This window comes from Primulina tabacum, chromosome 3 (genome assembly GCF_025594145.1).
Source record: "Primulina tabacum isolate GXHZ01 chromosome 3, ASM2559414v2, whole genome shotgun sequence".
NCBI lineage: Eukaryota > Viridiplantae > Streptophyta > Magnoliopsida > Lamiales > Gesneriaceae > Primulina > Primulina tabacum.
In genome coordinates, this window is record NC_134552.1 from 6,673,937 (window position 1) to 6,697,399 (window position 23,463).

At 37.3% G+C, this 23,463-nt stretch overlaps 4 protein-coding genes and 1 pseudogene across 9 annotated transcripts; 4 read left to right on the plus strand and 1 right to left on the minus strand.

Moving 5' to 3' along the window:
* The first annotated feature begins 246 nt into the window (after positions 1-246).
* Positions 247-10,051, plus strand: LOC142539686 (uncharacterized). 4 transcript variants are annotated; one of them, XM_075645304.1, is made up of 21 exons: positions 247-654; positions 2,291-2,443; positions 2,690-2,868; positions 3,830-3,937; positions 4,888-5,058; positions 5,142-5,705; positions 5,797-5,871; positions 6,083-6,211; positions 6,288-6,362; positions 6,464-6,673; positions 6,874-7,026; positions 7,107-7,321; positions 7,448-7,565; positions 7,679-7,811; positions 7,895-8,090; positions 8,179-8,284; positions 8,369-8,509; positions 8,591-8,714; positions 8,828-8,944; positions 9,231-9,671; positions 9,768-10,051. In XM_075645304.1, exons 1-20 carry the CDS (start codon positions 456-458, stop codon positions 9,635-9,637), a joined length of 3,573 nt encoding a protein of 1,190 aa, XP_075501419.1. In that variant the 5' UTR covers positions 247-455; the 3' UTR covers positions 9,638-9,671; positions 9,768-10,051. The 4 variants fall into 4 exon arrangements, with proteins under 4 accessions (XP_075501419.1, XP_075501417.1, XP_075501418.1 ...); XM_075645302.1 differs by having other exon boundaries at positions 9,231-9,667; positions 9,762-10,051; XM_075645303.1 differs by having other exon boundaries at positions 9,231-9,667; positions 9,783-10,051.
* Positions 10,052-11,004: 953 nt separating this feature from the next.
* Positions 11,005-11,469, plus strand: LOC142538336 (uncharacterized). The gene has a single exon (XM_075643678.1). The coding sequence runs from the start codon at positions 11,005-11,007 to the stop codon at positions 11,467-11,469; it is 465 nt and encodes a 154-aa protein (XP_075499793.1).
* A 1,366-nt stretch (positions 11,470-12,835) lies between these two features.
* LOC142539687 (uncharacterized) lies at positions 12,836-17,650 on the plus strand. 3 transcript variants are annotated; one of them, XM_075645307.1, is made up of 6 exons: positions 12,836-13,451; positions 15,255-15,291; positions 15,819-16,055; positions 16,145-16,192; positions 16,361-16,809; positions 17,260-17,650. In XM_075645307.1, the coding sequence occupies exons 1-5, from the start codon at positions 13,147-13,149 to the stop codon at positions 16,760-16,762; spliced, it is 1,029 nt and encodes a 342-aa protein (XP_075501422.1). In that variant the 5' UTR covers positions 12,836-13,146; the 3' UTR covers positions 16,763-16,809; positions 17,260-17,650. The 3 variants fall into 3 exon arrangements, with proteins under 3 accessions (XP_075501422.1, XP_075501421.1, XP_075501420.1); XM_075645306.1 differs by lacking the exon at positions 17,260-17,650 and adding an exon at positions 17,044-17,138; XM_075645305.1 differs by lacking the exon at positions 17,260-17,650 and having other exon boundaries at positions 12,837-13,451; positions 16,361-17,138.
* A 353-nt stretch (positions 17,651-18,003) lies between these two features.
* LOC142538892 (LEAF RUST 10 DISEASE-RESISTANCE LOCUS RECEPTOR-LIKE PROTEIN KINASE-like 2.3) lies at positions 18,004-20,574 on the plus strand (annotated as a pseudogene).
* A 355-nt stretch (positions 20,575-20,929) lies between these two features.
* LOC142538337 (glycosyltransferase BC10) lies at positions 20,930-22,171 on the minus strand. The gene is made up of 2 exons (XM_075643679.1): positions 21,650-22,171; positions 20,930-21,577 (listed from the first exon to the last, which is right to left on the minus strand). The coding sequence occupies exons 1-2, from the start codon at positions 22,169-22,171 to the stop codon at positions 20,930-20,932; spliced, it is 1,170 nt and encodes a 389-aa protein (XP_075499794.1).
* Positions 22,172-23,463: the final 1,292 nt, after the last annotated feature.

Here is a 23,463-nt window from a genome sequence, read left to right on the forward strand (position 1 = left end):
TATTTTTTTCAAATGCGAAAAATAACATTTTTCTATTACATTTATTTATTTTTGTAAAGAATATTATAAGGAAAAGGCCCCCAATTTTTACTTATTTTTTTCATAATATAATTTTAAGTAGAATTATTGCCATATTATTTGCTGGTAATAATAATAATAATAATAATTTTCTTTATAAAATAATTTTTGAAAAATATTAATAAAGGATCCAATATATCAGAAATGGTAGAACAATTTAGGAAAAAGAAATATGAAGAAATGGTAAAATTTGCGTTCTCTCACAGTCACGACCGCCGAGTACAAATTCACAGCCAAAAATATCGAACATCATTAATTCTCCTGAATTTACGCTCCACAGATCTTACCAAGAGCTTCACTACAAAATGAGATACGATTCGCCGCTGCATAGGCTTTGATCCGATACGCGGCGATCGAATTGATATCAGGAATTCGGTATGGACGTGGAGAGCTCGTCGCTGTGCAATTGCGTGGTGAATTTCTTACTGGAAGAGAACTACCTTCTGTCGGCGTTCGAGCTTCTCCACGAGCTCCTCGAAGATGGACGCCACGACCATGCGATTCGCCTCAAGCAATTCTTTTCCGATCCATCTCGTTTTCCTCCCGATCAGATCTCCCGTTTCAACTCCCTACGAGGTTAGTTTCGTGCGTATACATAACAAAACGTGGACGCACGGAAAAGTGTGCGGTTTTTTTGGCGGTGCCACTGTGTATATATGATACTCGTGTGAGCAAAATACCAGGAAGAGTGATGGCATTGTAACTTTGTCTTCTTGCAATTTGCTTGCAATTCGATGGACATCATCTTAAGAAAATATGAAATCAAGACAACAATTAATTTGGTGTCTTGAAAGCTGTTTTGTGCTTCAGTTACTATATAGATATAGATGAAATATTTTTTATGTCTCTAATTTATTACTGAAGTTGGTGAAGAATGCACACATCCAATTAGGTCTTAATCTTTTTACAAAGCTTGAGTTTTGAAATCTGTGTTGAGGATAATCAGTTGTAAGTCAAAGATCAGATTTTGATGTTTTGGGATGACTCATCCTTCAGCACTCACATCTTTAAGAGTCTGATGGCATGTGTAGAAGCTCAATAGGATGATTACGTTGTTTGTAGTTTAGATTACAGTTGATAGTTTGCTGCATTTTTCAAATGACATGTCAAGAGCTTGCAATCAAAGTTTCACAAAAACTGCGGAAGGCAAAGAAGCACAATAAGATAGCTATTATTTTTGTAGCATAATTTCAGCTGATAATTTGCTACTGTTATGATCTCATACTGGCTCGAAAATCAATTGTCGAACGACCAACAAGTGTAAGAGACTCTCCGATAGATATGTCTCATGAGCTTGGGTTCTTCTCTTTGACAGTTGGATTTATGGCCTAGTCTTTGTGCCCTTGTTAGGAGTTGACATGGCAGAAGAAGAGATTCTGGAAAAGAACTACCATCGGGTTAGTATCGATTGGATTAAAGGTAAATGAAAGCCATTTAGAGTGAGCCACCATGGCTGTTGGTTTCTCGAGGTTTGGATGATTTTTTTATCCCACATTGGCTCCAGAATCGCTGTCAATGAGCTTTAGAGACTATTCCACCTAAAAACATAGTTTGTTGAATCTGGGCTCTACTCTTGGTCTCATGGCTGACAGCTATAGTTTAACATGTTAAGATCCCGTATAGTCTTATATAGCTATTTGCTTTTGCATTTTTTCCCTTTCAAATACGAGGTATGGGTTTGTAGTTTTTATGGCCCCAAGTTCTCTGATAAGCTTTCAAAAAAAATTTTGATTAAAGAAACCATTGGTAATGAAAATAAAATTTTCTGGGCCATAAAGAACATCATAATCTTGTAAGTATTATACGATGTTCTTATGCTACTAGTGACATATATTGTGGCACAAGCCTATTCGGCCAAGTTCTGGTGCTATTTTTAGCAATTTAATTGTTCGTTGTGATTCTGTTTAATTAATGTGTATGATGATGCTATTAGGGCAATAATAGATGAGCTAATGAATGAATGTATCAGAACTTTTGTATCCTTATGTGTGTGCACAAAAATACTCGCATAAAATCACATTTTGGTATCATACATGTTATTTTATGGCAACCATAATTCGTTGTTGCTAGTTACACCTGCATAACTATACTCTGTGAATTTATTATTGTATATTAATTTGGCACTAATTGTCTGGGTCTTGTGTTTTATCTCAGATTTACATGTGATTTGACCTCAACTTATTTTCTTTGCTTATATTGGCCATGCAAACAGTTGCAGACCCCCAGAATCTACTTGAAGAAAAGGAATCACTAGAAGAAAAAATGGCAGTCAGTGATTATGAGCTTCGATTAGCTCAAGAAGATATTCTTAAGCTGAAGGCTGAGTTGCAGAGGAAATTTGAGTCTAACTTGATTGAATCAAGCAGTAATTACTGAAACTGAATTAAATTTAAATTCCAACTTATTGTTTAACCGATATTAAAACATACTTGGGGCAGTAAAAGAGAGGTGGCCTATCACTCGTGTTTTTTCCAGAATGAAATTATGTTATAGGTTCTCTAGGTTTTTCCAATACCTACACTCCTACAGTTTTTTAAGCATATGCAGGAATTTATGCCATTCTTATGTAGTATTTCTTGTGAATTTAGATGTTTTTTTTTATCTTTAATAGATCCGAATGTCAGTGCTTCTGGAAATAATGGATCTACTGTTCAACCTGTGAAGAAGGATGTGTCTTTCTCGGAGTTGGGCTCCCTCAAGGATAACGAGCGCTTGGATATTAACTGTGCAGTTAAAGAATATTTACTTTTGGCAGGCTATCGCTTGACTGCGATGACATTTTATGAGGAGGTAATTAGTCTAATTCCTTCTGATTAGTATTCTATGCAAGGGAAAGGCTTAGAACTTATTGAGAGACATTAGTATGCAAAAAAACAATGTTAACCAAGATGCTGAAGAATCTCATTTTTACTAGCACATAGACCATTTCAAACTTCTTCCTAGAACCTATGTTGTGCAACACTTGTGTGCTCATTAATTTCACGATTCAGAAGAATATCAATTTTTTTTAAAAAAATTCTAATGTAAGCTTGTAAATACATCAAATTGATTGATTAAAAAGTGAATTTGGTTGAAGAATTTGTACATCTAGTCCTTCTATTTAGATCAACCTTTTTCAGATCATTTGATGAATGTTTGTGATTCTTTTTCGTAAATTTAAATCCTATCATGAAAAGGATACTTTGTTGGGACGTCCACAATCAGAAACATATTAATCAATCTAATCATATATTTATGATAGATTTATAGTATGTTGAATAGTGTATAGTTAACTGCAGAGTTTATTTTGATTTTTTTAAAGACAAATGGCAAGGACATGGATTTCATTTGCGAGTCGTAATTTATTCTAACATTTAGTTAACATATTTAGTTGGAACTAGTCAGGATGCTTGAACTTTTAACCCTCTTCTCCACTGGGCTCATTCATAACAATCTCTAACTCATATAAAAGCTTAAAAGGATCTCTAAAAAGTTGAGGGGGACATAATGACCCTCCTCAACTTAGCATGGATGCAGCCACTGGTGTAAGTATGAGGCCTATTATTAAGAGAGTTCCATTTTCCTTTCTATCATCACAATGATAAATAATTCCTTTAACATGAATCTATCGATGTTTTCAACAATTGAAAATTTTGGAAGATGCTGAACATAGTTGCCATCCGTTTATCTTATCTAATCAATTGTCATTTTGTGTATGTGTGTGTATGTGTTTCATCTGAGTTACTATCAATTTCCGTAACCTCCACAACAGGTAACCGACCAGAATCTGGATCAATGGCAACACTCACCTGCGTGCGTTCCGGATGCCCTACGACATTATTACTACCAATATCTTTCTTCTGGTGCTGAGGCTGCTGAGGTACATCTTGACTGTTGAATGAATTAATCTTCTTACTGCTTAAAGTGATAAAAAACCAGTGCTTTTAGTTTTCAGGCCTCAAGATTGGCTTTCAAACTTATTAGCCAATCCGTATTTTGGTATAGGACCAATGTGGGACACAATATTGTCTTGAGAAGCCAGTGTCCATGGCTGCTCGCTTTGGATTTTTTTTACTCACCTATCAGTATTCAGTATTTGCGCCTTAGTACAACCTGTAATATAAAAACTGATCACATTACTGACATTGGTCCAACAGCAGCCCCTTTTCAAATCGCTCTTCCACCATTTGTGTCTATTTTCAACAAGAGAGCTAATTTAGGCCATAGGTCCAAGAGGGAAATCCAAACCTAGATGAATAGCCTCTAGATAGGAAGTCGCTAAAGCTTATTGGCCATTCCTCATTTGTAATGGAACTGATGCTGGACAAACAACCACTTATAATGGAATTGACTAATAGTTGTGCACTTTTAGTTGCAGATCTCATATTATCCAACTTTGAAAGGTCAACAATCCGAAGCCAGTGGTTTTAGCATGATGTTTCCATCCAGGACTGTAGGTCATTATTAGGTTTCTGAGTAAACACATTATCATTATTTCCAGCTATACTGATCTACAGATCACATCGTTTAGGCAGCATTAGAGTTCCAAATGGGTTTAAAAGTTTAAGGCTATAATTTTTTTGCTTAGCTGTGCGTCTTCAAACAATGTGATGTGATTACAGTTGTTAATATATCACGAATTAATCAGTTGTATTCACGTAAGATATTTCATTTGAAGAATATCTAAAAAGTCGATACATGGTTGAAGGTTTTACTAGATTATCAAATTTTTGTCTTGAATGAGTTCACCTGCTATATGATGATCTTTTTGTATGTGAATGTGTTTTCTTTTGTTGAACCTGTCATTCTAATCTTTGCCATATACTTCAGGAGAAAATAGCTATGCTCCGAGAAAATGAGTCTTTTCATAAAGAAAATGACAGACTGAAAAAGGATAGGCAATCTTTGCTAAAAAGCAAGGAAATGTCTGACACACAAGTTGCAGTGTTGACCAAATCATTGGAGATGCTGCAGAAAGATATCAAAGACAGAGAAAACCTGGTAAATCTAGCACATTCTGTGTCTATATATTTATTTCCTCATGTTTATTTCATTCATTACATGTAGCGATGAATTTGTATCAGGTTCAAGATTTGAAGAAGACTTTGGAAAGCCAAAGAACAGAACTCAATGATTGTAGAGCTGAAATAACTTCCCTGAAAATGCACATTGAAGGAGCTCAATCCGGGAAGTTTTTGTTGGCATCTGATAAAGCACTCTTGCCATCTCTATCCTTCACAAGGCCTGATAAAGAAAAAGAAATACTTCAGAATGAAATGGAGATGTCAAAAGCTAAAATTTTGATGAATATGGAGTCCATGGAATTAGTCAAATCAGAAAAAGCGAGTGATGGGGCAGCTCATAATGTTGAGGATCCCCAATGGGTAAATAATAATATAGGTCCTATAGTTGGTCAATTAGCAGATTTAGACAGTGAAAATACTCAACTACTGACAGCACATGATTCTGATGATGCAAACAGCAAATCTGAGAAATTGCTGCAAGAGTTTCTAAGTTCTTCTGGTGGTAATGAACATATTGAGAAACGAGAAAATTCTATAGGGGACAATGGAAAATCTGCCTTAGAGACCGAGGGCCTACTCACAAATTCAGACAACCTTGATCCTGAATTAAATGCTGAAAAAATGGCAAGTTCTTGTTCCATTCTGAACGTGCCAATTTCAGTGGCCTCATTATTTTCTTACTAGGCTAACACCTTGAACTAATTTCTGGTGTCAGGGTTTGGAAACCATTCGGATACTTTCAAATTCATTGCCTAAAATTGTGCCTTATGTTCTTATCAACCATCGAGAGGTGCGCTGTGTATTTTTCTGTATGCACTTCAAGAACTCTGGATTATTGTTCCTAAAATTTCTGTGATACTATCTGCACCATCGAGAAGTGCAAATTTATATTTCTGTATGTTCTTCAAAAGGTTTTGGTTATTGTTCCTAAATTGTAGCGATATTATATGCACTTTTAGATTTTTCTTGTCATCAAATTAATTGAAGTTCGCCTTTCTTAGGAGCTACTTCCTTTGATTATGTGCGCAATTGAGCGTCATCCAGAGAGTGATACGCGAGATTCCTTGACCCACACATTGTTCAATCTTATAAAGCGTCCAGATGAGCAGCAAAGACGAATTATAATGAGTGTAAGTATCTGAAAGTTAGTAATGGCGGCTTCGTAGGTCTTGAAGGTCACACTGATGAATTTGTTTATCGTTACAGGCTTGTGTTACTCTTGCCAAAAATGTTGGGGAGTTGAGAACAGAAACAGAACTGCTACCCCAGTGTTGGGAACAAGTTAGAACCATTTTAAATTTGCCAGCATCATCTTTTTTTTTAAAACTTATATTTATAGAGCCTATACTTTTTTCTGACAATTGATGATTTTATTCATATAGATTAATCACATGTATGAGGAACGTAGGTTGCTTGTCGCCCAATCATGTGGGGAGCTTGCAGAATTTGTGCGGCCAGAGATCCGCGATTCCCTCATCTTGTCCATTGTACAACAGCTAATTGAGGATTCTGCTACAGTTGTCAGGGAGGCTGCTGCTCATAATCTGGCTTTATTGCTGCCGCTCTTCCCAAATACAGATAAATATTTCAAGGTCAGCCTCACTAAACATGCTTCAAGGCAATCATGGAGAAGATATCTGACTTGACAGGATTTCCTACAAATGTAAGCTCCATGATGCCTACGGAATGGAGCATTTCCCTGGTCATATGATTTGAAGCCTAACACGAAAAAAAGCGCAATAGATCAAGACAAAAGGCTTCCTCTAATTCCCTCACTTTTGTTTGCTGATAGGTTGAGGAGATGATGTTTCAATTAGTTTGTGATTCATCTGGTATAGTAGTTGAAACTACAATGAAGGAATTAGTTCCTGCTCTGATACAGTGGGGTAATATGTTGGATCATATTCTAAGAGTTTTACTCTCTCACATCTTGGGTTCTGCTCAGGTACAGTTGCGTATTGCACAAAATTACCATTTGAGCCTCTTCTTCCATGTTACATTCATCTGATACATTGTGTCTGCCAGCGTTGTCCGCCTCTATCAGGGGTTGAAGGTTCCGTTGAGTCACATCTTCATGTTTTAGGTGAAAGAGAACATTGGAATGTCGATGTTCTGTTGCGGCTGCTAGCTGAAATGCTCCCGTATGTGCATCGGAAAGCTTTGGAGACTTGTCCATTTTCTTCAGTTTTAGATTCTGCGGGAAAGTCCATCACTCCATCTTTGCTCGAGCTTTATGCTGGGTAAACGTGTTACACAGGCTTCTTTCCTTAACTTCCTGTTTTACCATATCCTTTTTTGCTAAGCTATCATTGTATGGATCAAGAATCTCCACAATTGTCTTGGTGCTTACATTTTTTTTTTCTCAGGGAAAATGTTGAATGGCCTGCATTTGAGTGGCTTCATACTGAGTGCTTTCCCTGTTTGATTCAGTTGTCTTCTCTATTGCCTCAGAAGGAAGATCATATAAGAAATCGAATCATGAGGGTACTTTACTTTCTTTTTGAATTTGAGTTTGTGGTGGCATTTCTCCATTTTCTCTTGTCTGTAGTTTTCTTCTTTCTTTTTATTCAAATATATAATTTTGGAATGAAATGCAGTTTCTTCTGGCAGTGGCTGCGCAATTTGGGGAATTTTATTTGACATGCATAATGCTACCGGTGTTCTTAGTAGCCATAGGTGATATCGCTGATTTAAAGTACTTCCCCTTTACAGTCCAGTCAAAAATCAAAGGTAATGTTTGTTGGATCTTAAAAATTATTTATACATTTAGCTGCTAGCTTTACTTACAAATTGCATGTCTTCTCTCATTACAGGTTTGATGCCTCAAACTGCAATGGCTCAGAGACTTGCCACGATGTGTGTCCTACCACTTCTTCTTGCAGGTGTACTAGGGCACCCAAGTGAGCGTGATCACTTGACTGAGTACTTGAGGAATCTGTTGATTCAAAGTTGTGGACAGGATGGTCAACCAGCGAAGCAAGATATTGCCAATTCTGTCCGCTTTATCTGGTACTTTTACCTGCAGAGAAATCGTCAGTTCACGTGATTCATAGATGAGTAGTTCATTGGCTGACTCGTGGCAATATTTATGATGCAGTACCTTCGAAGACCACCACAGTATGATATTAAAAATCCTATGGGAAATGGTTGTGAGTTCTGATGTAAATTTAAAAATAAGTGCTGCAAACCTTCTGAAAGTCCTTGTGAGTTTCTCTTCTTTCTGAAGGAACGTTGTTTTTCTTAACACGGTGGTTGTGCTCAGAAGTTTATGATATCTTGGTTCCTAGGTGCCACATATTGACGCTAAGGTTGCCTCCACTCACATTTTACCTGCACTCGTGACTCTTGGCTCTGACCAAAACCTGAATGTGAAGTATGCGAGCATAGATGCTTTTGGAGCTGTGGCACAACATTTTAAGAATGACATGGTATGCACTCTATTAGGCATTATGGTCTAGCCAACTTCATGGAGCGGATTAATATAATTGACTGACCAAGTTGCATTGTAGATTGTTGACAAGATACGGATACAGATGGATGCATTTCTTGAAGATGGATCACATGAAGCCACCATTGCCGTGGTTCGTGCATTGGTGGTCTCTGTACCTCATACAACCGACAGGCTTCGAGATTATATCCTTCAGTACCCTTCTTGGGCACATATTTTCCATCATATTTCAAGAACTTTTGGCCTTTCTTAACAGTTCATAATCCCAATATACTATTTTTTCTTTAACTCTCTTCACATCTCCTGTCCAAGATTTTTCAGTTCACTTCATCGCCGCCCCCTTCTGGTGATATAACACGTCGACGGGAAAGAGCTAATGCCTTTTGTGAATCAATTCGTGCTCTTGATGCAACAGGTCTGTTGCTCTTCCCATTAATTGAAATTGCTTATAATGTAGATGTTTACTCGTAATGATTAATTTTATTTTTAGCCCAAACAGTAGAATTGCCAATATTTAACATCAAGATCATGTTGTCATCACGAATATTGCTTGTCATGTTAAATATTCTGCAAACTTCAACTGGATGGTCGCTGAGTCCCATATGCTGAATATTGTTTGCTTTGTACAAGGATATCATGCCAAATGTTGCATATGATTTGCAGTTTCTCCATATAATTTGTCGTTCCATTTTTTGATACAGATCTCCCATCTTCTAGCGTTCGCGATTTCCTCCTTCCAGCAATTCAGAATCTATTAAAAGACATGGATGCTCTTGATCCAGCACACAAGGAAGCTCTAGAAATCATACTAAAAGAAAGGTCGGGTGGAACATTCGATGCTTTGAGTAAGGTGATGGGTGCTCATCTCGGATTACCGTCCTCTGTCACCAGTTTTTTCGGTGAAAGCGGGCTCCTCGGGAAAAAGGAAGTCGGTGACACCGTAGCTCCCCCACCAGATCCGACGGATCCCCATCCAAAACCCTTAACACAACCACAACCACAACCACCAGTCGAGGACACGAGATTCAGGCGTATTATGAGGGGCGGTTTTTCAGATATGCTTCGGGGCAAGAATAAGATCAGTGAGGATATTCAGCAAAGCCAATGAGTGCGCATTCTTTTTGCCGTGAGATTTTTGGTATGTCGATGTTCTTTTATATCTGGAATTTTATTATAGGACAACAATGTAATCAAGGATACTATAATTTATTTGAACTCAATCATGACTGTAGTCAAAGATGAGTTCCTTTCAGAGTTGCACGAGTCTTGCAGACCCACCAGCAACGGTGCTTCTTTGAGTAAATTATAGATCCAAATGCCAAAACTTGCGGTGTTCCACTTCTCAGATGTTGACTGATTTTCAATCTTCATCCACGAAAGACTGAAGGAAGAAAAGATTGAAAGTTGAGTAAATTTTTTCAAGGACCGTTGAAGTCCTATTCTTTCATATCGATAGCAATATAACAAAGACAGATGAGGATGACACATTTGCTTCTCAAGAATAAAATTTTAATTTTTATGTGTGTAATTTGGAAAAGTGATCTGAAATGACTCCATATTGGTATTATTTTGAAATCCACGACTAAAAAAAATGATTCATTGGATTTATCAAAACAACTAATGTATTTGTTGTTCTGGGTTTGAAATCAATTTATCCAAATAAAGCCTAAAGATTTTATTGCGTCAAATTTTAAGTAAAGTTTTGAAACTCCTTTGAAAGTAATATATGTTTTAAATGGGTTGGTTTTCGTCATTTCCGCTCCAATTTTCAAGTATCAGACAATAAATTACTTGCCCAATTTAAATTAAAACATCGAATGTTACAGTGGCAAAATTTATATTTTAATCTTGTGAGGCTTTCCTTGCTTGGTGAAGAATATTTATTTGCTGCGGTTATCAGAATATAATGACAACCATTATGGTCAAAAGTTCAAGTTGGAACCTTTATCGAATTTTGTCGAAGCAAAATCACAAAATGGGACCTATAGGTTTTTTTTTAAAAAAAATAATATTTTTATAAACATTATTTCTCAATATTGAGTTATTTGTACATGATACGTTTGCTTTCATGCCAAACCGATGCCCGTGGACCGTGGGGTTCCCAACCATATGGTGATTTTTAGGTTTGGAATCTAATCTTTACAATGCTTAAATTATGGAAAATACATTTATAATTTCGTTCGATTATTTTTTTAAAAAATATATATGTTTATACAATATCCAACCATTGTTGGATCCAGAGACGAAATAGATCGACCTATCGAAACGTTGAATTATCCGAACATATGTTTCGTGAAATGATTATGCATGAAGGAGACAGAGCCCACCCTTCCATCCGTATTCTTTGTTATTATTATTCCACTGCCCACATTTTCTCTCTTTTGGTTCCCTTTCCCTTCCTCGTGCTCACACATTCGCTTTACATGAATATCCTAACTTTAATCTATCCATTATTCTTCCTCTGTAAAACCACTAATGGCACCTCTGCAGAGAATCAAGATGTTAGCCACCACGTGTACGGTCGCTAGAAGCCCCACAAGAAGCCCAATTACCAGCCAAGTGATCCCCCTCCGCAGAAGGACGACTCTCCGGATGCTTCTCGGTCACGGCGATGGAGACGGTGGAAGAACTCCGCCGAAGCTTCGGTATGGAAGATCTCCGGATCGGATGCGTGACAGCGGCGAAGGGAGGTCACGTGAGAAGGGAAAGTCGTTTTCTGTGAGTCGCAAGCTCAAGGATTTTTTCGTGTCTTCGCCACCGGGACCCGAGGACAGGGTTGCGGGAAATGCCAGGAAGCGGTCGTCGCCGACCTCTGGCGGTGGTTTCGGAGGCGGCATAAGCAGATGTGGGGCACGAACTCGGCGTCCGCCAGCGGCTACGTTCCGGCAGCGATTGCTGAGGAGAGCTTGGCGACCTTTGCTCGTCGCTATACCTGAATAATATCAGTGCTCAAAAATTTGTTTGCCATTTGTAATGATAGGCTATTGTGTGATTTTCTCACTATATTTCTTTAACTGAATATATATATATATATATATATATGATATTTGATCTTTTTTGATTATCTAGGTAAACATAATTGACGTTCACCTATTGGATCTGTAATATATATTTTTATGATATTAAATTGATGAATATCATCACGTCACAACATAGTAGGTTATGTGTCAAAAATTGTAATTTAAATTCTATGTTCAAATCCAACTATCCAATTTCATGGAACATTTAATTGACATTTATTTATAATAATTATGTAGAATTCATTCAAATGCGTAAAATATTATATCGTGCCCACATACTCATAATAGAGAATCTCGAAGAAGTCAATTTTGATTCCCAAATTCATTCATATTCATAATAATAGAGTGGGCAACCAACCTATATTCACTCGTTAATTAATTTAGGTTCCCTAATCGTTAAGAGTGCACGTAGTATTAGCCACCTCATAGATTTTATACATGATATAACCCAAAACTCTTATAAAATCGTTTTATGATTTAAATTTGTAAGATATAGTTTCAAATCAAAAATTTGTGTGAGACGGTCTCACAAGTCATTTTTTGTGAGATCGATCTCTAATTTAGGTCATCCGTGAAAAAATATTATTTTTTATATTAAAATAAGAATATTACTTTTTATTGTGAAAATCGTAAGATTGACCCGTCTCACAAATAAAGATTCGTGAGATCGTCTCACAAGATATCTATTCCAGTTTCAATTATATTTGGTTCATAAAAATTATTATTTTTTATATCAAAATTATTATTTATCTATCCATATATCTCTAACTTTTTATTAATATCATTCTCAATCATGATGTATGTTTCTTCTTCTTTTTTGACAATCTAAATTTGTTTTGTAATTTTGACTTTTTTTCGTTGGAGTAATTAAATGAACGTGGATACTTCGATATTATGTCTTAAAAAAAATTAAAATTATTAAAAAAATAGGGAAAGTTGGTGAAAAATTCTCAATCAAAACATTTCTTTGGGTTCACTTCTTACCCACAAAATTGTGGTACTATGTCATATAAAATGTGGTACACTTCATGTGGAAATGTGGTACTAAAAAAGTACACATGGACTGAATACAAAAAAAATCGACGGCTGGGGACTGAAGGCCAATTTCCCGTAAAAAATACGACACATTGAGATTGAGATTTGACATTATAAAATATCAAAATCGTAAAAATTATATAAATTTTGTCGTTATATATTTATAATTTTGATAATTTATGTTATTGAATTTAGTGTTCCTATTGTATATTCTTATTTTTGACAATTATGTCAATAATAATTGATTGATAATTGGTACAAAGTAAAATCCCCAACGTTCTAAATTCCCAAACCCCCTTTAGATCCGGACCAGATTCCATCCTAAATCTGCTCATTTTCCCCACTCTCAACCATCGTACCCTCTTCCCACGCGCCGCCTCTCGCCATCGCTTCTCTCTGTTTCCCAATCGCATATCCCTTCCGAATTCGAGATCTAAATAGTGGGAGGTAAAAAGTAAGAAGAGATTATCAAGAAAAACAACAGCTTCCTTTATGAATTGTGCAATTCAGTTGCTGGACCACCACAGAGAAGGGAATTATCGCATAGCCGCTGAAGAACGCAATGGGTGGGGTTACTTCGTCGATCGCTGCTAAGTTCGCTTTCTTCCCGCCGACCCCGCCGTCGTACACGGTCGTGGCGGACGAGTCGTGTGGAGGGGTGCTGTGTATTCCGGAGGTGCCTCGAAGGGACGCCGTTGACGTTTTGAGGCTGAGGACGCGTAAAGGGAATGATGTGGTGGCGGTTCACATCAGCCACCCTAAGGCGACTGCGACTGTCCTCTATTCCCACGGTAACGCCGCCGATTTAGGTCAGATGTTTGAGCTTTTCGTCGAGCTCAGCCTCCGTCTTCGCATCAATATGATGGGGTAATATTTCGAATTTTGTCCTCTGTTGTTTAGGTTTGCTTCGCTAATTGGTGATTGCCTTCGTGTTTACATTGATTTTTGGTTTTGCCCCAATATTGAAAACTGATGCTGCAAAGCTTTTGGGTTTACTTTTTTTCGTAATCAATTTATTTATTTTTGTTGGAAATTTGGAATTATTCTCATCCACTTATTCTAACGATAAACGAGAATAAATACTTTTTGAAGAATAATTCGTCTCGGAGAATATATTTGGATTGATAAAATCTGGGAATAAAGAATGACTATTTCATAGTGGATTAATTTTAATTATCTGTCACATACTAGTATGCCCAGTTTAATTCAATTCGTTGGAGTATTTATAGATGCGTCCCACGTAAATTTTATCTGAGATTTGTGTAATTACTGGATAATTCAACGATGACCCCCACATAAGGTGTGAATTGCTCGGTGTACCACAACTTTGGCCTATCTACCATGGGCAGGAGTAAAAAATGACCCGTGAAAAGTAACAGACTGAACTTCATCATGCATAGCAATTGACGTTTACCATGTTTTATCAGTTAATACCTTCCAAGCAAGTTGTGATTATGTAATATCAGGTCCCACATCCTGCTTGGGAAAGCCTGTGTTCTACTGTTGGGTGCCAAATTACTAGTGCTCAAAATTAATGCATGCAATAAAAAGATAAAGAATGGAATCAGGAGAAATATATGCTCCTGTAAAGATACTCTTCCCTGAAAAATGCCTGCGATAGAATTTACAGCAATGCTTTTCAAGATCTTGTCTTTATTTAGTTGCAAACTTGAATTTTCAAATAAATATTCCCATAGGCGCAACGTTAGGTTTATCTCCGCTGTTGAAAATTCGTATTTTCATGATGTAGCATTCAACCTTGTAGCTGGATGCAAATGGTGGATAGTTTCACGTGTTGAACTTTTCGATCATGTCCACCATACCAGTGAATGTATTAAGAAAAACTTCTGAATCAATATGTGTAATTATAATATGGAGTGTAGTTCTTGATGTCCCTACTTTGTGAGTCGTAATGGATGATTGAAGATGACAACCTTGATTTAGGAAGCATGTCTTTTGACCAATTAAAGAAATTTTTTTGGTGGACTGATCTTTCATCAGTTAATTGCATCATCTACGGAATTTCTTGATTGATAGACTTGGATTTGATTTGTTAGTGTTGGATTGGTGATGGCATTTTGGAATTGAATGGAGGACAGTGTTATTGTGAAACAGTTTTAATAATTTGATATAAGCAAAATGTAAATGACTCTGAATTCAGAACTGAACTCTTTGTTTCATAAGTATTCTTTCTACCAAGTCAATCTTTCATCTTTCTGATGGTGGATGAAGGGCAATCTTTCTTTTTTTGTATCACTCGTACCTTTTCAGTGATAGTTGTCATAAAAACATTTTTTTCTGATGGTGGATGAAGGGTAATCTTTCTTTTTTGTATCGTACCTTTTCTTGATAGTTGTCATAAATTTTTTTCCCTAATTTTGTACTGAGAAAAAGAACATCTAACTCCTCCAGATGTTGGTGTTTATTCATTACCATCAACATCAATTATAATAATACTTGAAGAAGCAAAAAGGTGTACATTGAATGTCACATGCCACTTGTGTTAGTTTGGTTACCTTTTTTCTCACGAAGTTACCTTTTCTTTGAAACTAAATGATTTCCTTCACTAATTTTTATAGTCACTATATGATATTGCTTTGGTATTCTCCATTTGGCTGGCCTTTTAGAGCGGCTAGTTTTTTTTTTTGCTAATTTCTTCATCATATTCAGGTATGATTACTCAGGCTATGGACAGTCCACTGGAAAGGTCAGATGCATGCTTTCATCACAATATAAATCTATATTTGTTCTCACTAGATTGGCAGCAGTATGTCCATCATCAAATGTTTGCTACTGAAATATTTCCCCACCTTTTTTTAGTTAAATTCGTTTTGAAAGGTGATTGTATAATACGATGATGGTTTTCGGTGCTTTCTTTGATTACTTTTTTTTTTCCTTTTTCTCTGTTCGTTTCATTGAAAATTTATTATTTTAATTACTCCACTTGTAATATCATTGGCATTATGTAAGCTAGCTAGGTGCAATTTGCCGAAGGTAGTATCGTTGGCTTCGATAGGAGCCTTGAATGAAATCTTATTTCTTGTTGGGCCGTTTCCAGATGGTAGAAAGAGATACTTTTTTGCCTTTGCATCACACTTTTTTCGTGCTTTTTGTTAATTAGGATTCTGGATAACAAGTCAAAAGATTTTACCTATAAATTTAGCATTACCTGTCAAGTGTTTGCATGTTTGGTCCTGTCAAATTTGACCTATCCATCCCTTTTCTTTGAAACAGCCAACTGAATGTAATACATACGCAGACATTGATGCTGTATACAAGTGCCTCAAGGAAAAATATGGGGTTAAAGACGACCAATTAATACTGTACGGTCAATCTGTTGGTAGTGGTCCCACCATTGATCTTGCAGCACGAATACCTGACTTGAGAGGGGTTGTTCTCCACAGTCCAATTTTATCTGGGTTACGGGTGTTGTACCCTGTAAAACGGACATATTGGTTCGATATTTACAAGGTACTAGCTGTGCAACTATAATTCAATGACCTAATTTGCAAACTGAAACTTGTTTGATTAGCACTCAAAAGGTTTTTTGTTAATTACAGAATATTGACAAAATTGGTGGAATAAATTGTCCAATTCTTGTTATTCATGTAAGTTTTCCTATTTCCGTTTAAAAGAAACTCCCTTACCCTGCCTTTTTGTCTCTCTCTCGTGAAATGTCTAAAGATTCTCAAGATCATTATCATATGGACTTGCCTCCGATTTTTTTTTCAAAAAATTGTATTATATGTATTGCTCAATTTGTTGTCAATATTTAGGGAACAGCAGATGACGTCGTTGATTGCTCACATGGCAAGCAGCTTTGGGAGCTTTGCAATGTAAAGTATGATCCTATATGGATAAATGGTGGTGGACATTGCAATCTCGAACTGTATCCTGAGTTCATCAAACATCTGAAAAAGTTTGTATTGGCTCTTGGAAAATTAAAACGAGCACCGAATGGTTCAGCAACAGCTTCATTAGAGCCAGAGAATAAGTGCAAATCAGTAGAAAGCAACACTGCAGACACGATTGAGTTACCACCAGATCTTCCAGAAATTTCAAGAAACAGTTTGGATAGCCGACTGGACAAATCTAAGAAATCGAGCATTCCTGAAAAATCAAGGATGAGTACTGATCGTGTCGATAGATTTAGGAGGAGAAAAGGCCTGATATGGTGAACGGTTGAAATCCACAAAAATTCATGCTGCTGGCATCATTTAAGAAGGTATATTGCAGCAACCCATTATTTCCATGTTGGACGGTCTCCGAGTCCCAGTTATGTACCATTTAGAACATGCTTATAAAAGTAAGTTATCTGAATGATATATAAGCTGACCTGAGAAAACATAAAAACTCCGTGTTTTGTTTTCGTGTAAAATATCATGCATCGTCTGATGGTGTTCAGTTTGCAGTTTCAGCTCTCTCTCATCTTAAAACATGTATATTTTAATTGTCATAGGTTGCCCTCCATGTTTGCGGGTCAAAGATGAACTGAAACTAAGATCAAGAATTGTATACTGTTTTGGATATTCGTCCATATGAACTCTTGCTCTATATTTTTGCAAAGTATTTATGTCTATCAAAACTAAGGTACACGAATACAAATGAATTGAATCTTATCTAATCGATTTCATATCCGAGATGTATAATGAAAGTTCATAGAGTCTTGTTGCAGCTTTTCGGGAACTCCAGTAAAATGGGTGAACACACTGCATGGATGAAGTTGCTAACTGAAGTTTGCGAGGCGACCGTGCGGTAGCTCGAATGTTTGAGTAAGAGATGAAAAATGTAGTGGCAGTCTTGCACCCACGGCTTAAAAAAGGAAAGAACGCCACTCTCCCTTGGGTTGGGGGGTGGGGAGGGTAGTTTTGTAGGTCTCAAACCCGAGACCCATCTCATGTTTTGGAGAATGTGCTACTGGACTGGCATGCTTGTGTCTGAAAGAAAGTGATTCCTTGGACCGGATCCTACCACGATTTCATTCAAATAGACTCGTGGAAACATTTAGGAACCAAAACGATGATAATATAGAATGGAGACCAAAGGTGTAAATTAATCTCGAACCTTAATGTCTCGAAATAAAATTTAAATATTTTAATCCACCCACTGCAGGGCCGAAGTTCCCCTATATCAAACTCCAATTTTTTCTTTTAAAAAATAAAGTACGAAAGCTTTGTAATGTAATTCTTTTATAATTAAATTTAATTAATTGGATAAAATAATTTAAAAAGTTTTAACTCGAATTAAGATCACACGGAACAGTTTGATTCTAGCTAGTTCCACTTTATATTGGAATCAAAACAATAGATTTCTTGAGTCTAGTTTTGTCTGTCTAATGACTTTGCCCAAATGACTAGTTATCATCCATTAATTTTGCATGAAGACTGGCACCACAAAGTAATTTAGGTGACTAGTCTCATGCAGACTGGAAAACAAGTTCTACTCAAAGTTGCTCACTGGAGTCTTTTGCTTGATCATACAAAACTATTGCTCTTATGCTAAATCTAATGATCACAATATATTTGGGGTATCTGAGACCTTAAATGCATGGATTGTGTGTAGGATCGTGTTATCGATACACAAACTTTTTGGAGATTCATTGGTCTCTCTCCATGCTTCCACAAAACTCTCGACCAAAATCTTCCCTCTTCAGCCTCATAACAAGCCTATGCTTGATCCGTTCTTCTGCTTCATCTTCCCTGCCTAATAACACAAACTACACAAAGTGTTGCGAACTGTTTCAATGCGCGAATTTAGGAAACATAAGCTATCCCTTCTGGGGAGGCGATCGTCCCATTTCTTGTGGGTATCCAGGCTTCAAGCTCATCTGTGTAGCCGACAGATTCCCACTTCTCAACATATCATCAATGATCTACAGTGTTTTACAAATCGATTACGCAACAGACTCTCAAGATTGCAAGACAAGACTTATAAGACACAGTATGCCCAAAGTTCTTCTTCAACACAACCTTAGATGTCAAAATTTTCCAGTTTTCTCCGACTTCTAACGACCAGAACATCACCATGTACTATGGTTGCGACATGAATCACCGGCCCTTGAATCAGTTCAGCTGCACTGTGAATGGAACAAACAGATGGAACAATGCATGTATGATAAGAGAGACAGAATTATCGGGTTCTTTGAGCACTGATATGTTATGTGACAGTAGTATTTCTGTTCCTATTAGCCAAAATGCCTCTCAGACTTTACGAAATGCTACAAGTTCTTGGACACCGATTTTGCAGGAGGCTTTTGATGATGGATTTTCGATACAGTGGTCGGCAAATAATGATCTCTGCGAGAGGTGTGTCATATCTGGTGGAGTGTGTGGGTATAATCAAGATTCGAGGTCCTTCACCTGCTACTGCATCGATCGTCCTCATGCCTTTGTTTGCAATAGCACTCGAACTGGAAATGGTACTGGACATCATGTTTGAAATATAGTACTAATTGTACGATCAAAACTTCCCCTGTTAATCTGTTTCTGTTTCAGGGTCGAGAAAAGTAATTTCTGGTGATCACAAGATCAAGTATATAATTCTAGGTAAACTAACTGTACATTTTTTCCTTAGTTATTCAACTTCGTTACCATATAATGCAGTCAAATTGTTGTCTGAATATGCAGGGGTGTCACTTGGAATTTCTATCATAGTTATATCATCCATGATCAAAATACAACGCAATCTGCGCAAGACGGACAAGCAAAGTAGAAGTCAATGCCTCGACAATTATATACAGAACCATGGATCGATGGCTCCAAAGCGCTATAGATTTAATGAAATCAAGAAAATATCAAAATCTTTCACCGATAAGCTAGGACAAGGAGGTCACGGCAGTGTATACCGAGGAACTCTGCCTGATGGCCGTTATGTTGCTTTCAAGGTTTTGGTCGAGACAAACAGTGGTTATGGTGAAGAATTTATTAACGAAGTCATGAGTATCAGTAGAACTTCCCATGTAAATATTGTCACTCTCTTGGGTTTTTGCCTTGACAAGAATAAAAGAGCTCTAGTCTATGAATTTATGCCTAATAAATCTTTGGACAAGTTCATTTCAATTGTCCATTTGCAGTGGGAAAAGTTGTACAAGATCGCGGTTGGCGTAGCGAGAGGTCTAGAATATCTACATCGAGGTTGCAAATACTAGGATTGTTCACTTCGACATCAAGCCTCAAAATATTCTTTTAGACGAAGAGTTTTGTCCGAAAATTTCGGATTTTGGGCTAGCTAAACTCTGCCAAAAGCAGGAGAGTATTTTATCGATATTCGGTGCAAGAGGGACGGCTGGATATATTGCTCCCGAAGTTTTCTTTAGAAACATTGGAGGAGTTTCTCATAAATCTGATGTATATAGCTACGGTATGATGGTTCTTGAAATGGTTGGAGCGAGAAAATTTTCCCAAGTCGGTGATCAACCCGAGGCTAGTGAAAATTATTTTCCTGACAAAATATACGAGGACATGATGGTTTTCCAAGAGAAGAAACTAGAGGAAATTATGGGTGAAGAGGAACACGAAACTATAAGGAAAATGTTTTTGGTTGGTTTTTGGTGCATTCAGACAAGTCCATCGGATAGGCCATCAATGACTAAGGTTGTGGAGATGTTAGAAGGAAGTGTTCAGTGCATACATATCCCACCAAAGCCAGTCTTGTTTTCACCGACGTTTCTGGGGCGAGAACTTCCCTCGTCGTCCCAAGTAAATAATGTGACAGATTATTCGAATTAAACTCAGATACATTTTGAATCTTTTGGTGTCAGTAATCGTGGATTTAAGCTGTTTCACATCTTAATTACTGATGGTGCAATATAGATGGAAAAAATGCAACATTATCAGTCTTTTTCCAGTTCTTCATTTGAAATAGTGCGTCGTCTCTCACGACTTTAGCAAAAAGTGGTTGAGGAAATTCATTTAATTATGATTAGGACACGGATCGGACCATAATTTATAGAGTGCTTGCAAGAAAAATGAGTTGATTTCGTCAAATTTGTGGTGTGCTCCTCAACAATCATTTTATGAATAATTGGATTTCTTGCGATCCATGAGTAACAAATACGTGATTTTAATTATGATATCAATTGTAGAATTGAACGCTTGTCGTTTTATCAAAAGTTATATCAGCGTTTTATGAATAATTATACTTATTGCAATCCATGAGTAACAAATACGTGATTTTAGTTATGATATCAATTGTAGAATCGAACGCTTGTCGTTTTATCAAAAGTTATATTCGTAGGTACTGAGGCGATTATTGAATCCTAAACGTTTGCTATAAAAATCTGAAAGGCTAAATTTAAAATAGTAATAAGATAGAAGAGAATGGAGGCAAGAGAAACTGAGATGGCATCAAGGATCAAAACCTAGAACCGAGGGAGCAATCTTTAACAAGGGTCCCAACGTGTTGGGCAGAAATTTCCTAGCAAAAAGGTAGCATACGTTGGTGGTGTGTCCATTGTACATGCATTCCGAATCGAACCGGAGCCAATGCAACAATTCAATTCTGACGTCAACCCATCCGAATCTTCTCGGGTGAGGCCCGCCCCGAGACCAATCGACCCGAGTAATGCTCCTATTGGCATTCATCATCTCCAAACCAAGAATGTTCACCAAAGTTGGGAAATAGTGCTCATCATTGTAGCATGGTGGGAGGCAGAAATCTTGAAAAACCTTGTGGTATTTTTGGTCGGATACGAGTTTCAAGGCGAGTTCGCGGTGGAGCTCGAACCATTGGGACCCCTTCCGCCACTGCTGGATGGTGATCGTGGGCCACATTTGGCGGTTGTATCGGCCACGGCCAGGCTTTCGAGGGTCGTCGACAGATGCCAAGAAACTATGGCTTGAGCTTATTAGGTAGTCGTAGATTGTGGAGAAGTTGTAGAGTGGAATGCATGAATCGGAGAGCAGCACAAATCTTTGGTTAGAGGGATCGAGTAGAGCATTTGCAAGAAGTCTTCTTTCTGCGTCAATCATCGATATGGTACCCCATTGGACTGGCTGCACCAAAAGAAAGAAATGTTACGGATGAATTTGACGAGGATGAATTAGTAGAGAGTCTAATCGAGAAACCTGGCTAGGAATCCTCGTTCCATGAAAAACAGAATCCTGAGGCGCAGACTCATTGTAAGAAGGATGAGCATAAACATAAATGGAGTACTTCCCTTGATATCCCCTGAAAAACACATCCCACAATGGAGCGAGAGGCAATGGCCCCGGTGTTAAAAACATGAACGCCACTCTAGGAACAAGGATCACCCTCTTCCCATCTCCGAATTCTTGAATATTTGCCGAAACTGTAGAAGCTCTCCACAATAATTCATCATCTCTCATGTTGTTCTGAGGAGCTGGCGGTGGTAGTGCCACTGCAAGTGGCGGAGGCGGAGGCGGAGGCGGAGGGGGAGGGGGAGGCGGAGGCGGTGCATGTGGTGGCGGAGGTTCTAGGGGCGATGGAGGAGGTGTTTGATTGATGGGGAGGAAGAAGCTTTTGAGTGATAAAGCGGAGATGATACCGATTGATATACCTACGGATAGGAGAAACAGATGAAATAATCTGTCGAAAAGAGAATAAGATTTGAAAAGATTAAGGTTCATAATTGTTTTAGTTAATTAACAACGTTTGTCTTCCTCATCAATATCAGTTGGATGTTAGAATTATTTCTGAGTACATGCAATGATCTTCGTTTTTTAATTATTATTATTATTTATTACAGAATGATCTTGAGAAAAGCTATGAAGAAATCTTCGTAATGAAGTTTTAAGAATATTTTAATTACCTTCATAAAAAATACAGATCAGTAACGTAAGAACGTATAGCGTGATTGCATTTCGCATGATTATTATTCTGTCTTGTTGTTAAGTCTACGTTAAATTTGGTTGAATATGTTCACAAATATTTTTATATCGGTTTGCCTTAATTATTAACAAATATTATTTTGATGTATCTCATTTACTTACTTCATTAATTAAATACTTATAAAAGACAGTTTTTGTCGTATAAAAAATATATCAGAATACAATATTACAAAAATCCACTCGTTCATCGCTAATGTTTTTGACGATTTAGAGCGTGGATTGCTAGATTAAATATCTAGAGTATATTAAGAAAGTTTTGTGAATTTTTAGTCATTTAAATGTTTGAAAATTGTATAGTGGTGATACCCCATAAGTGCCGAAGTAATGGATTACTCGAGAAATTAAATGGATAGTCCAAATTAGATTCAATATGCAGATTACTTTCTTCATCAGCCGGGCATGGGGTTACTCGGGATATTTTCTTCTCGGACAGTCGGGAGCCCAGGCTCACATACAAGCTCCCGGGAACTATCTACCCGGACTGCCTCGAGAAGCGCAACACACTCGAGTGTATATCTTATTTGTCAGAACAACATGAGTGTGGCGTGTCAGAGAAGCCATCAGAAGTAGGAAATGGGCAATCATCCTACCATACTTAACATTAGGGCACTGAAAACAAGGTAATCAAGAGATTTTTTCCTATAAATAACATGTATTAATTTCATTTACAGATTCTAGAATTTTGAATACTTGAGCATTCTCACGTATATTCACATATATACAAGTCATTTCACTTTTCTTCTTCACCTGCTGACCTTAAGCATCGGAGTAGATATGCCGGACACTCGTCCGGCGTCCATTCACGAGTTCATTTCATAGTTTGCAGGTCACGGTAGAAGTCCAAAGTTACAGAGATATATTTTCTCACAAGATATATCATTTACATACTCATTTTCCTTAAATACTATATCAACATTCGATGGATCGCTCCGATTTTGCTCACCCGATTTATCCGGATCACATCATATATAAAAACTAAAAAAATACTTGAAATAAATTCTTGCTCACGCCATTAGAAAATCAAACTTCGC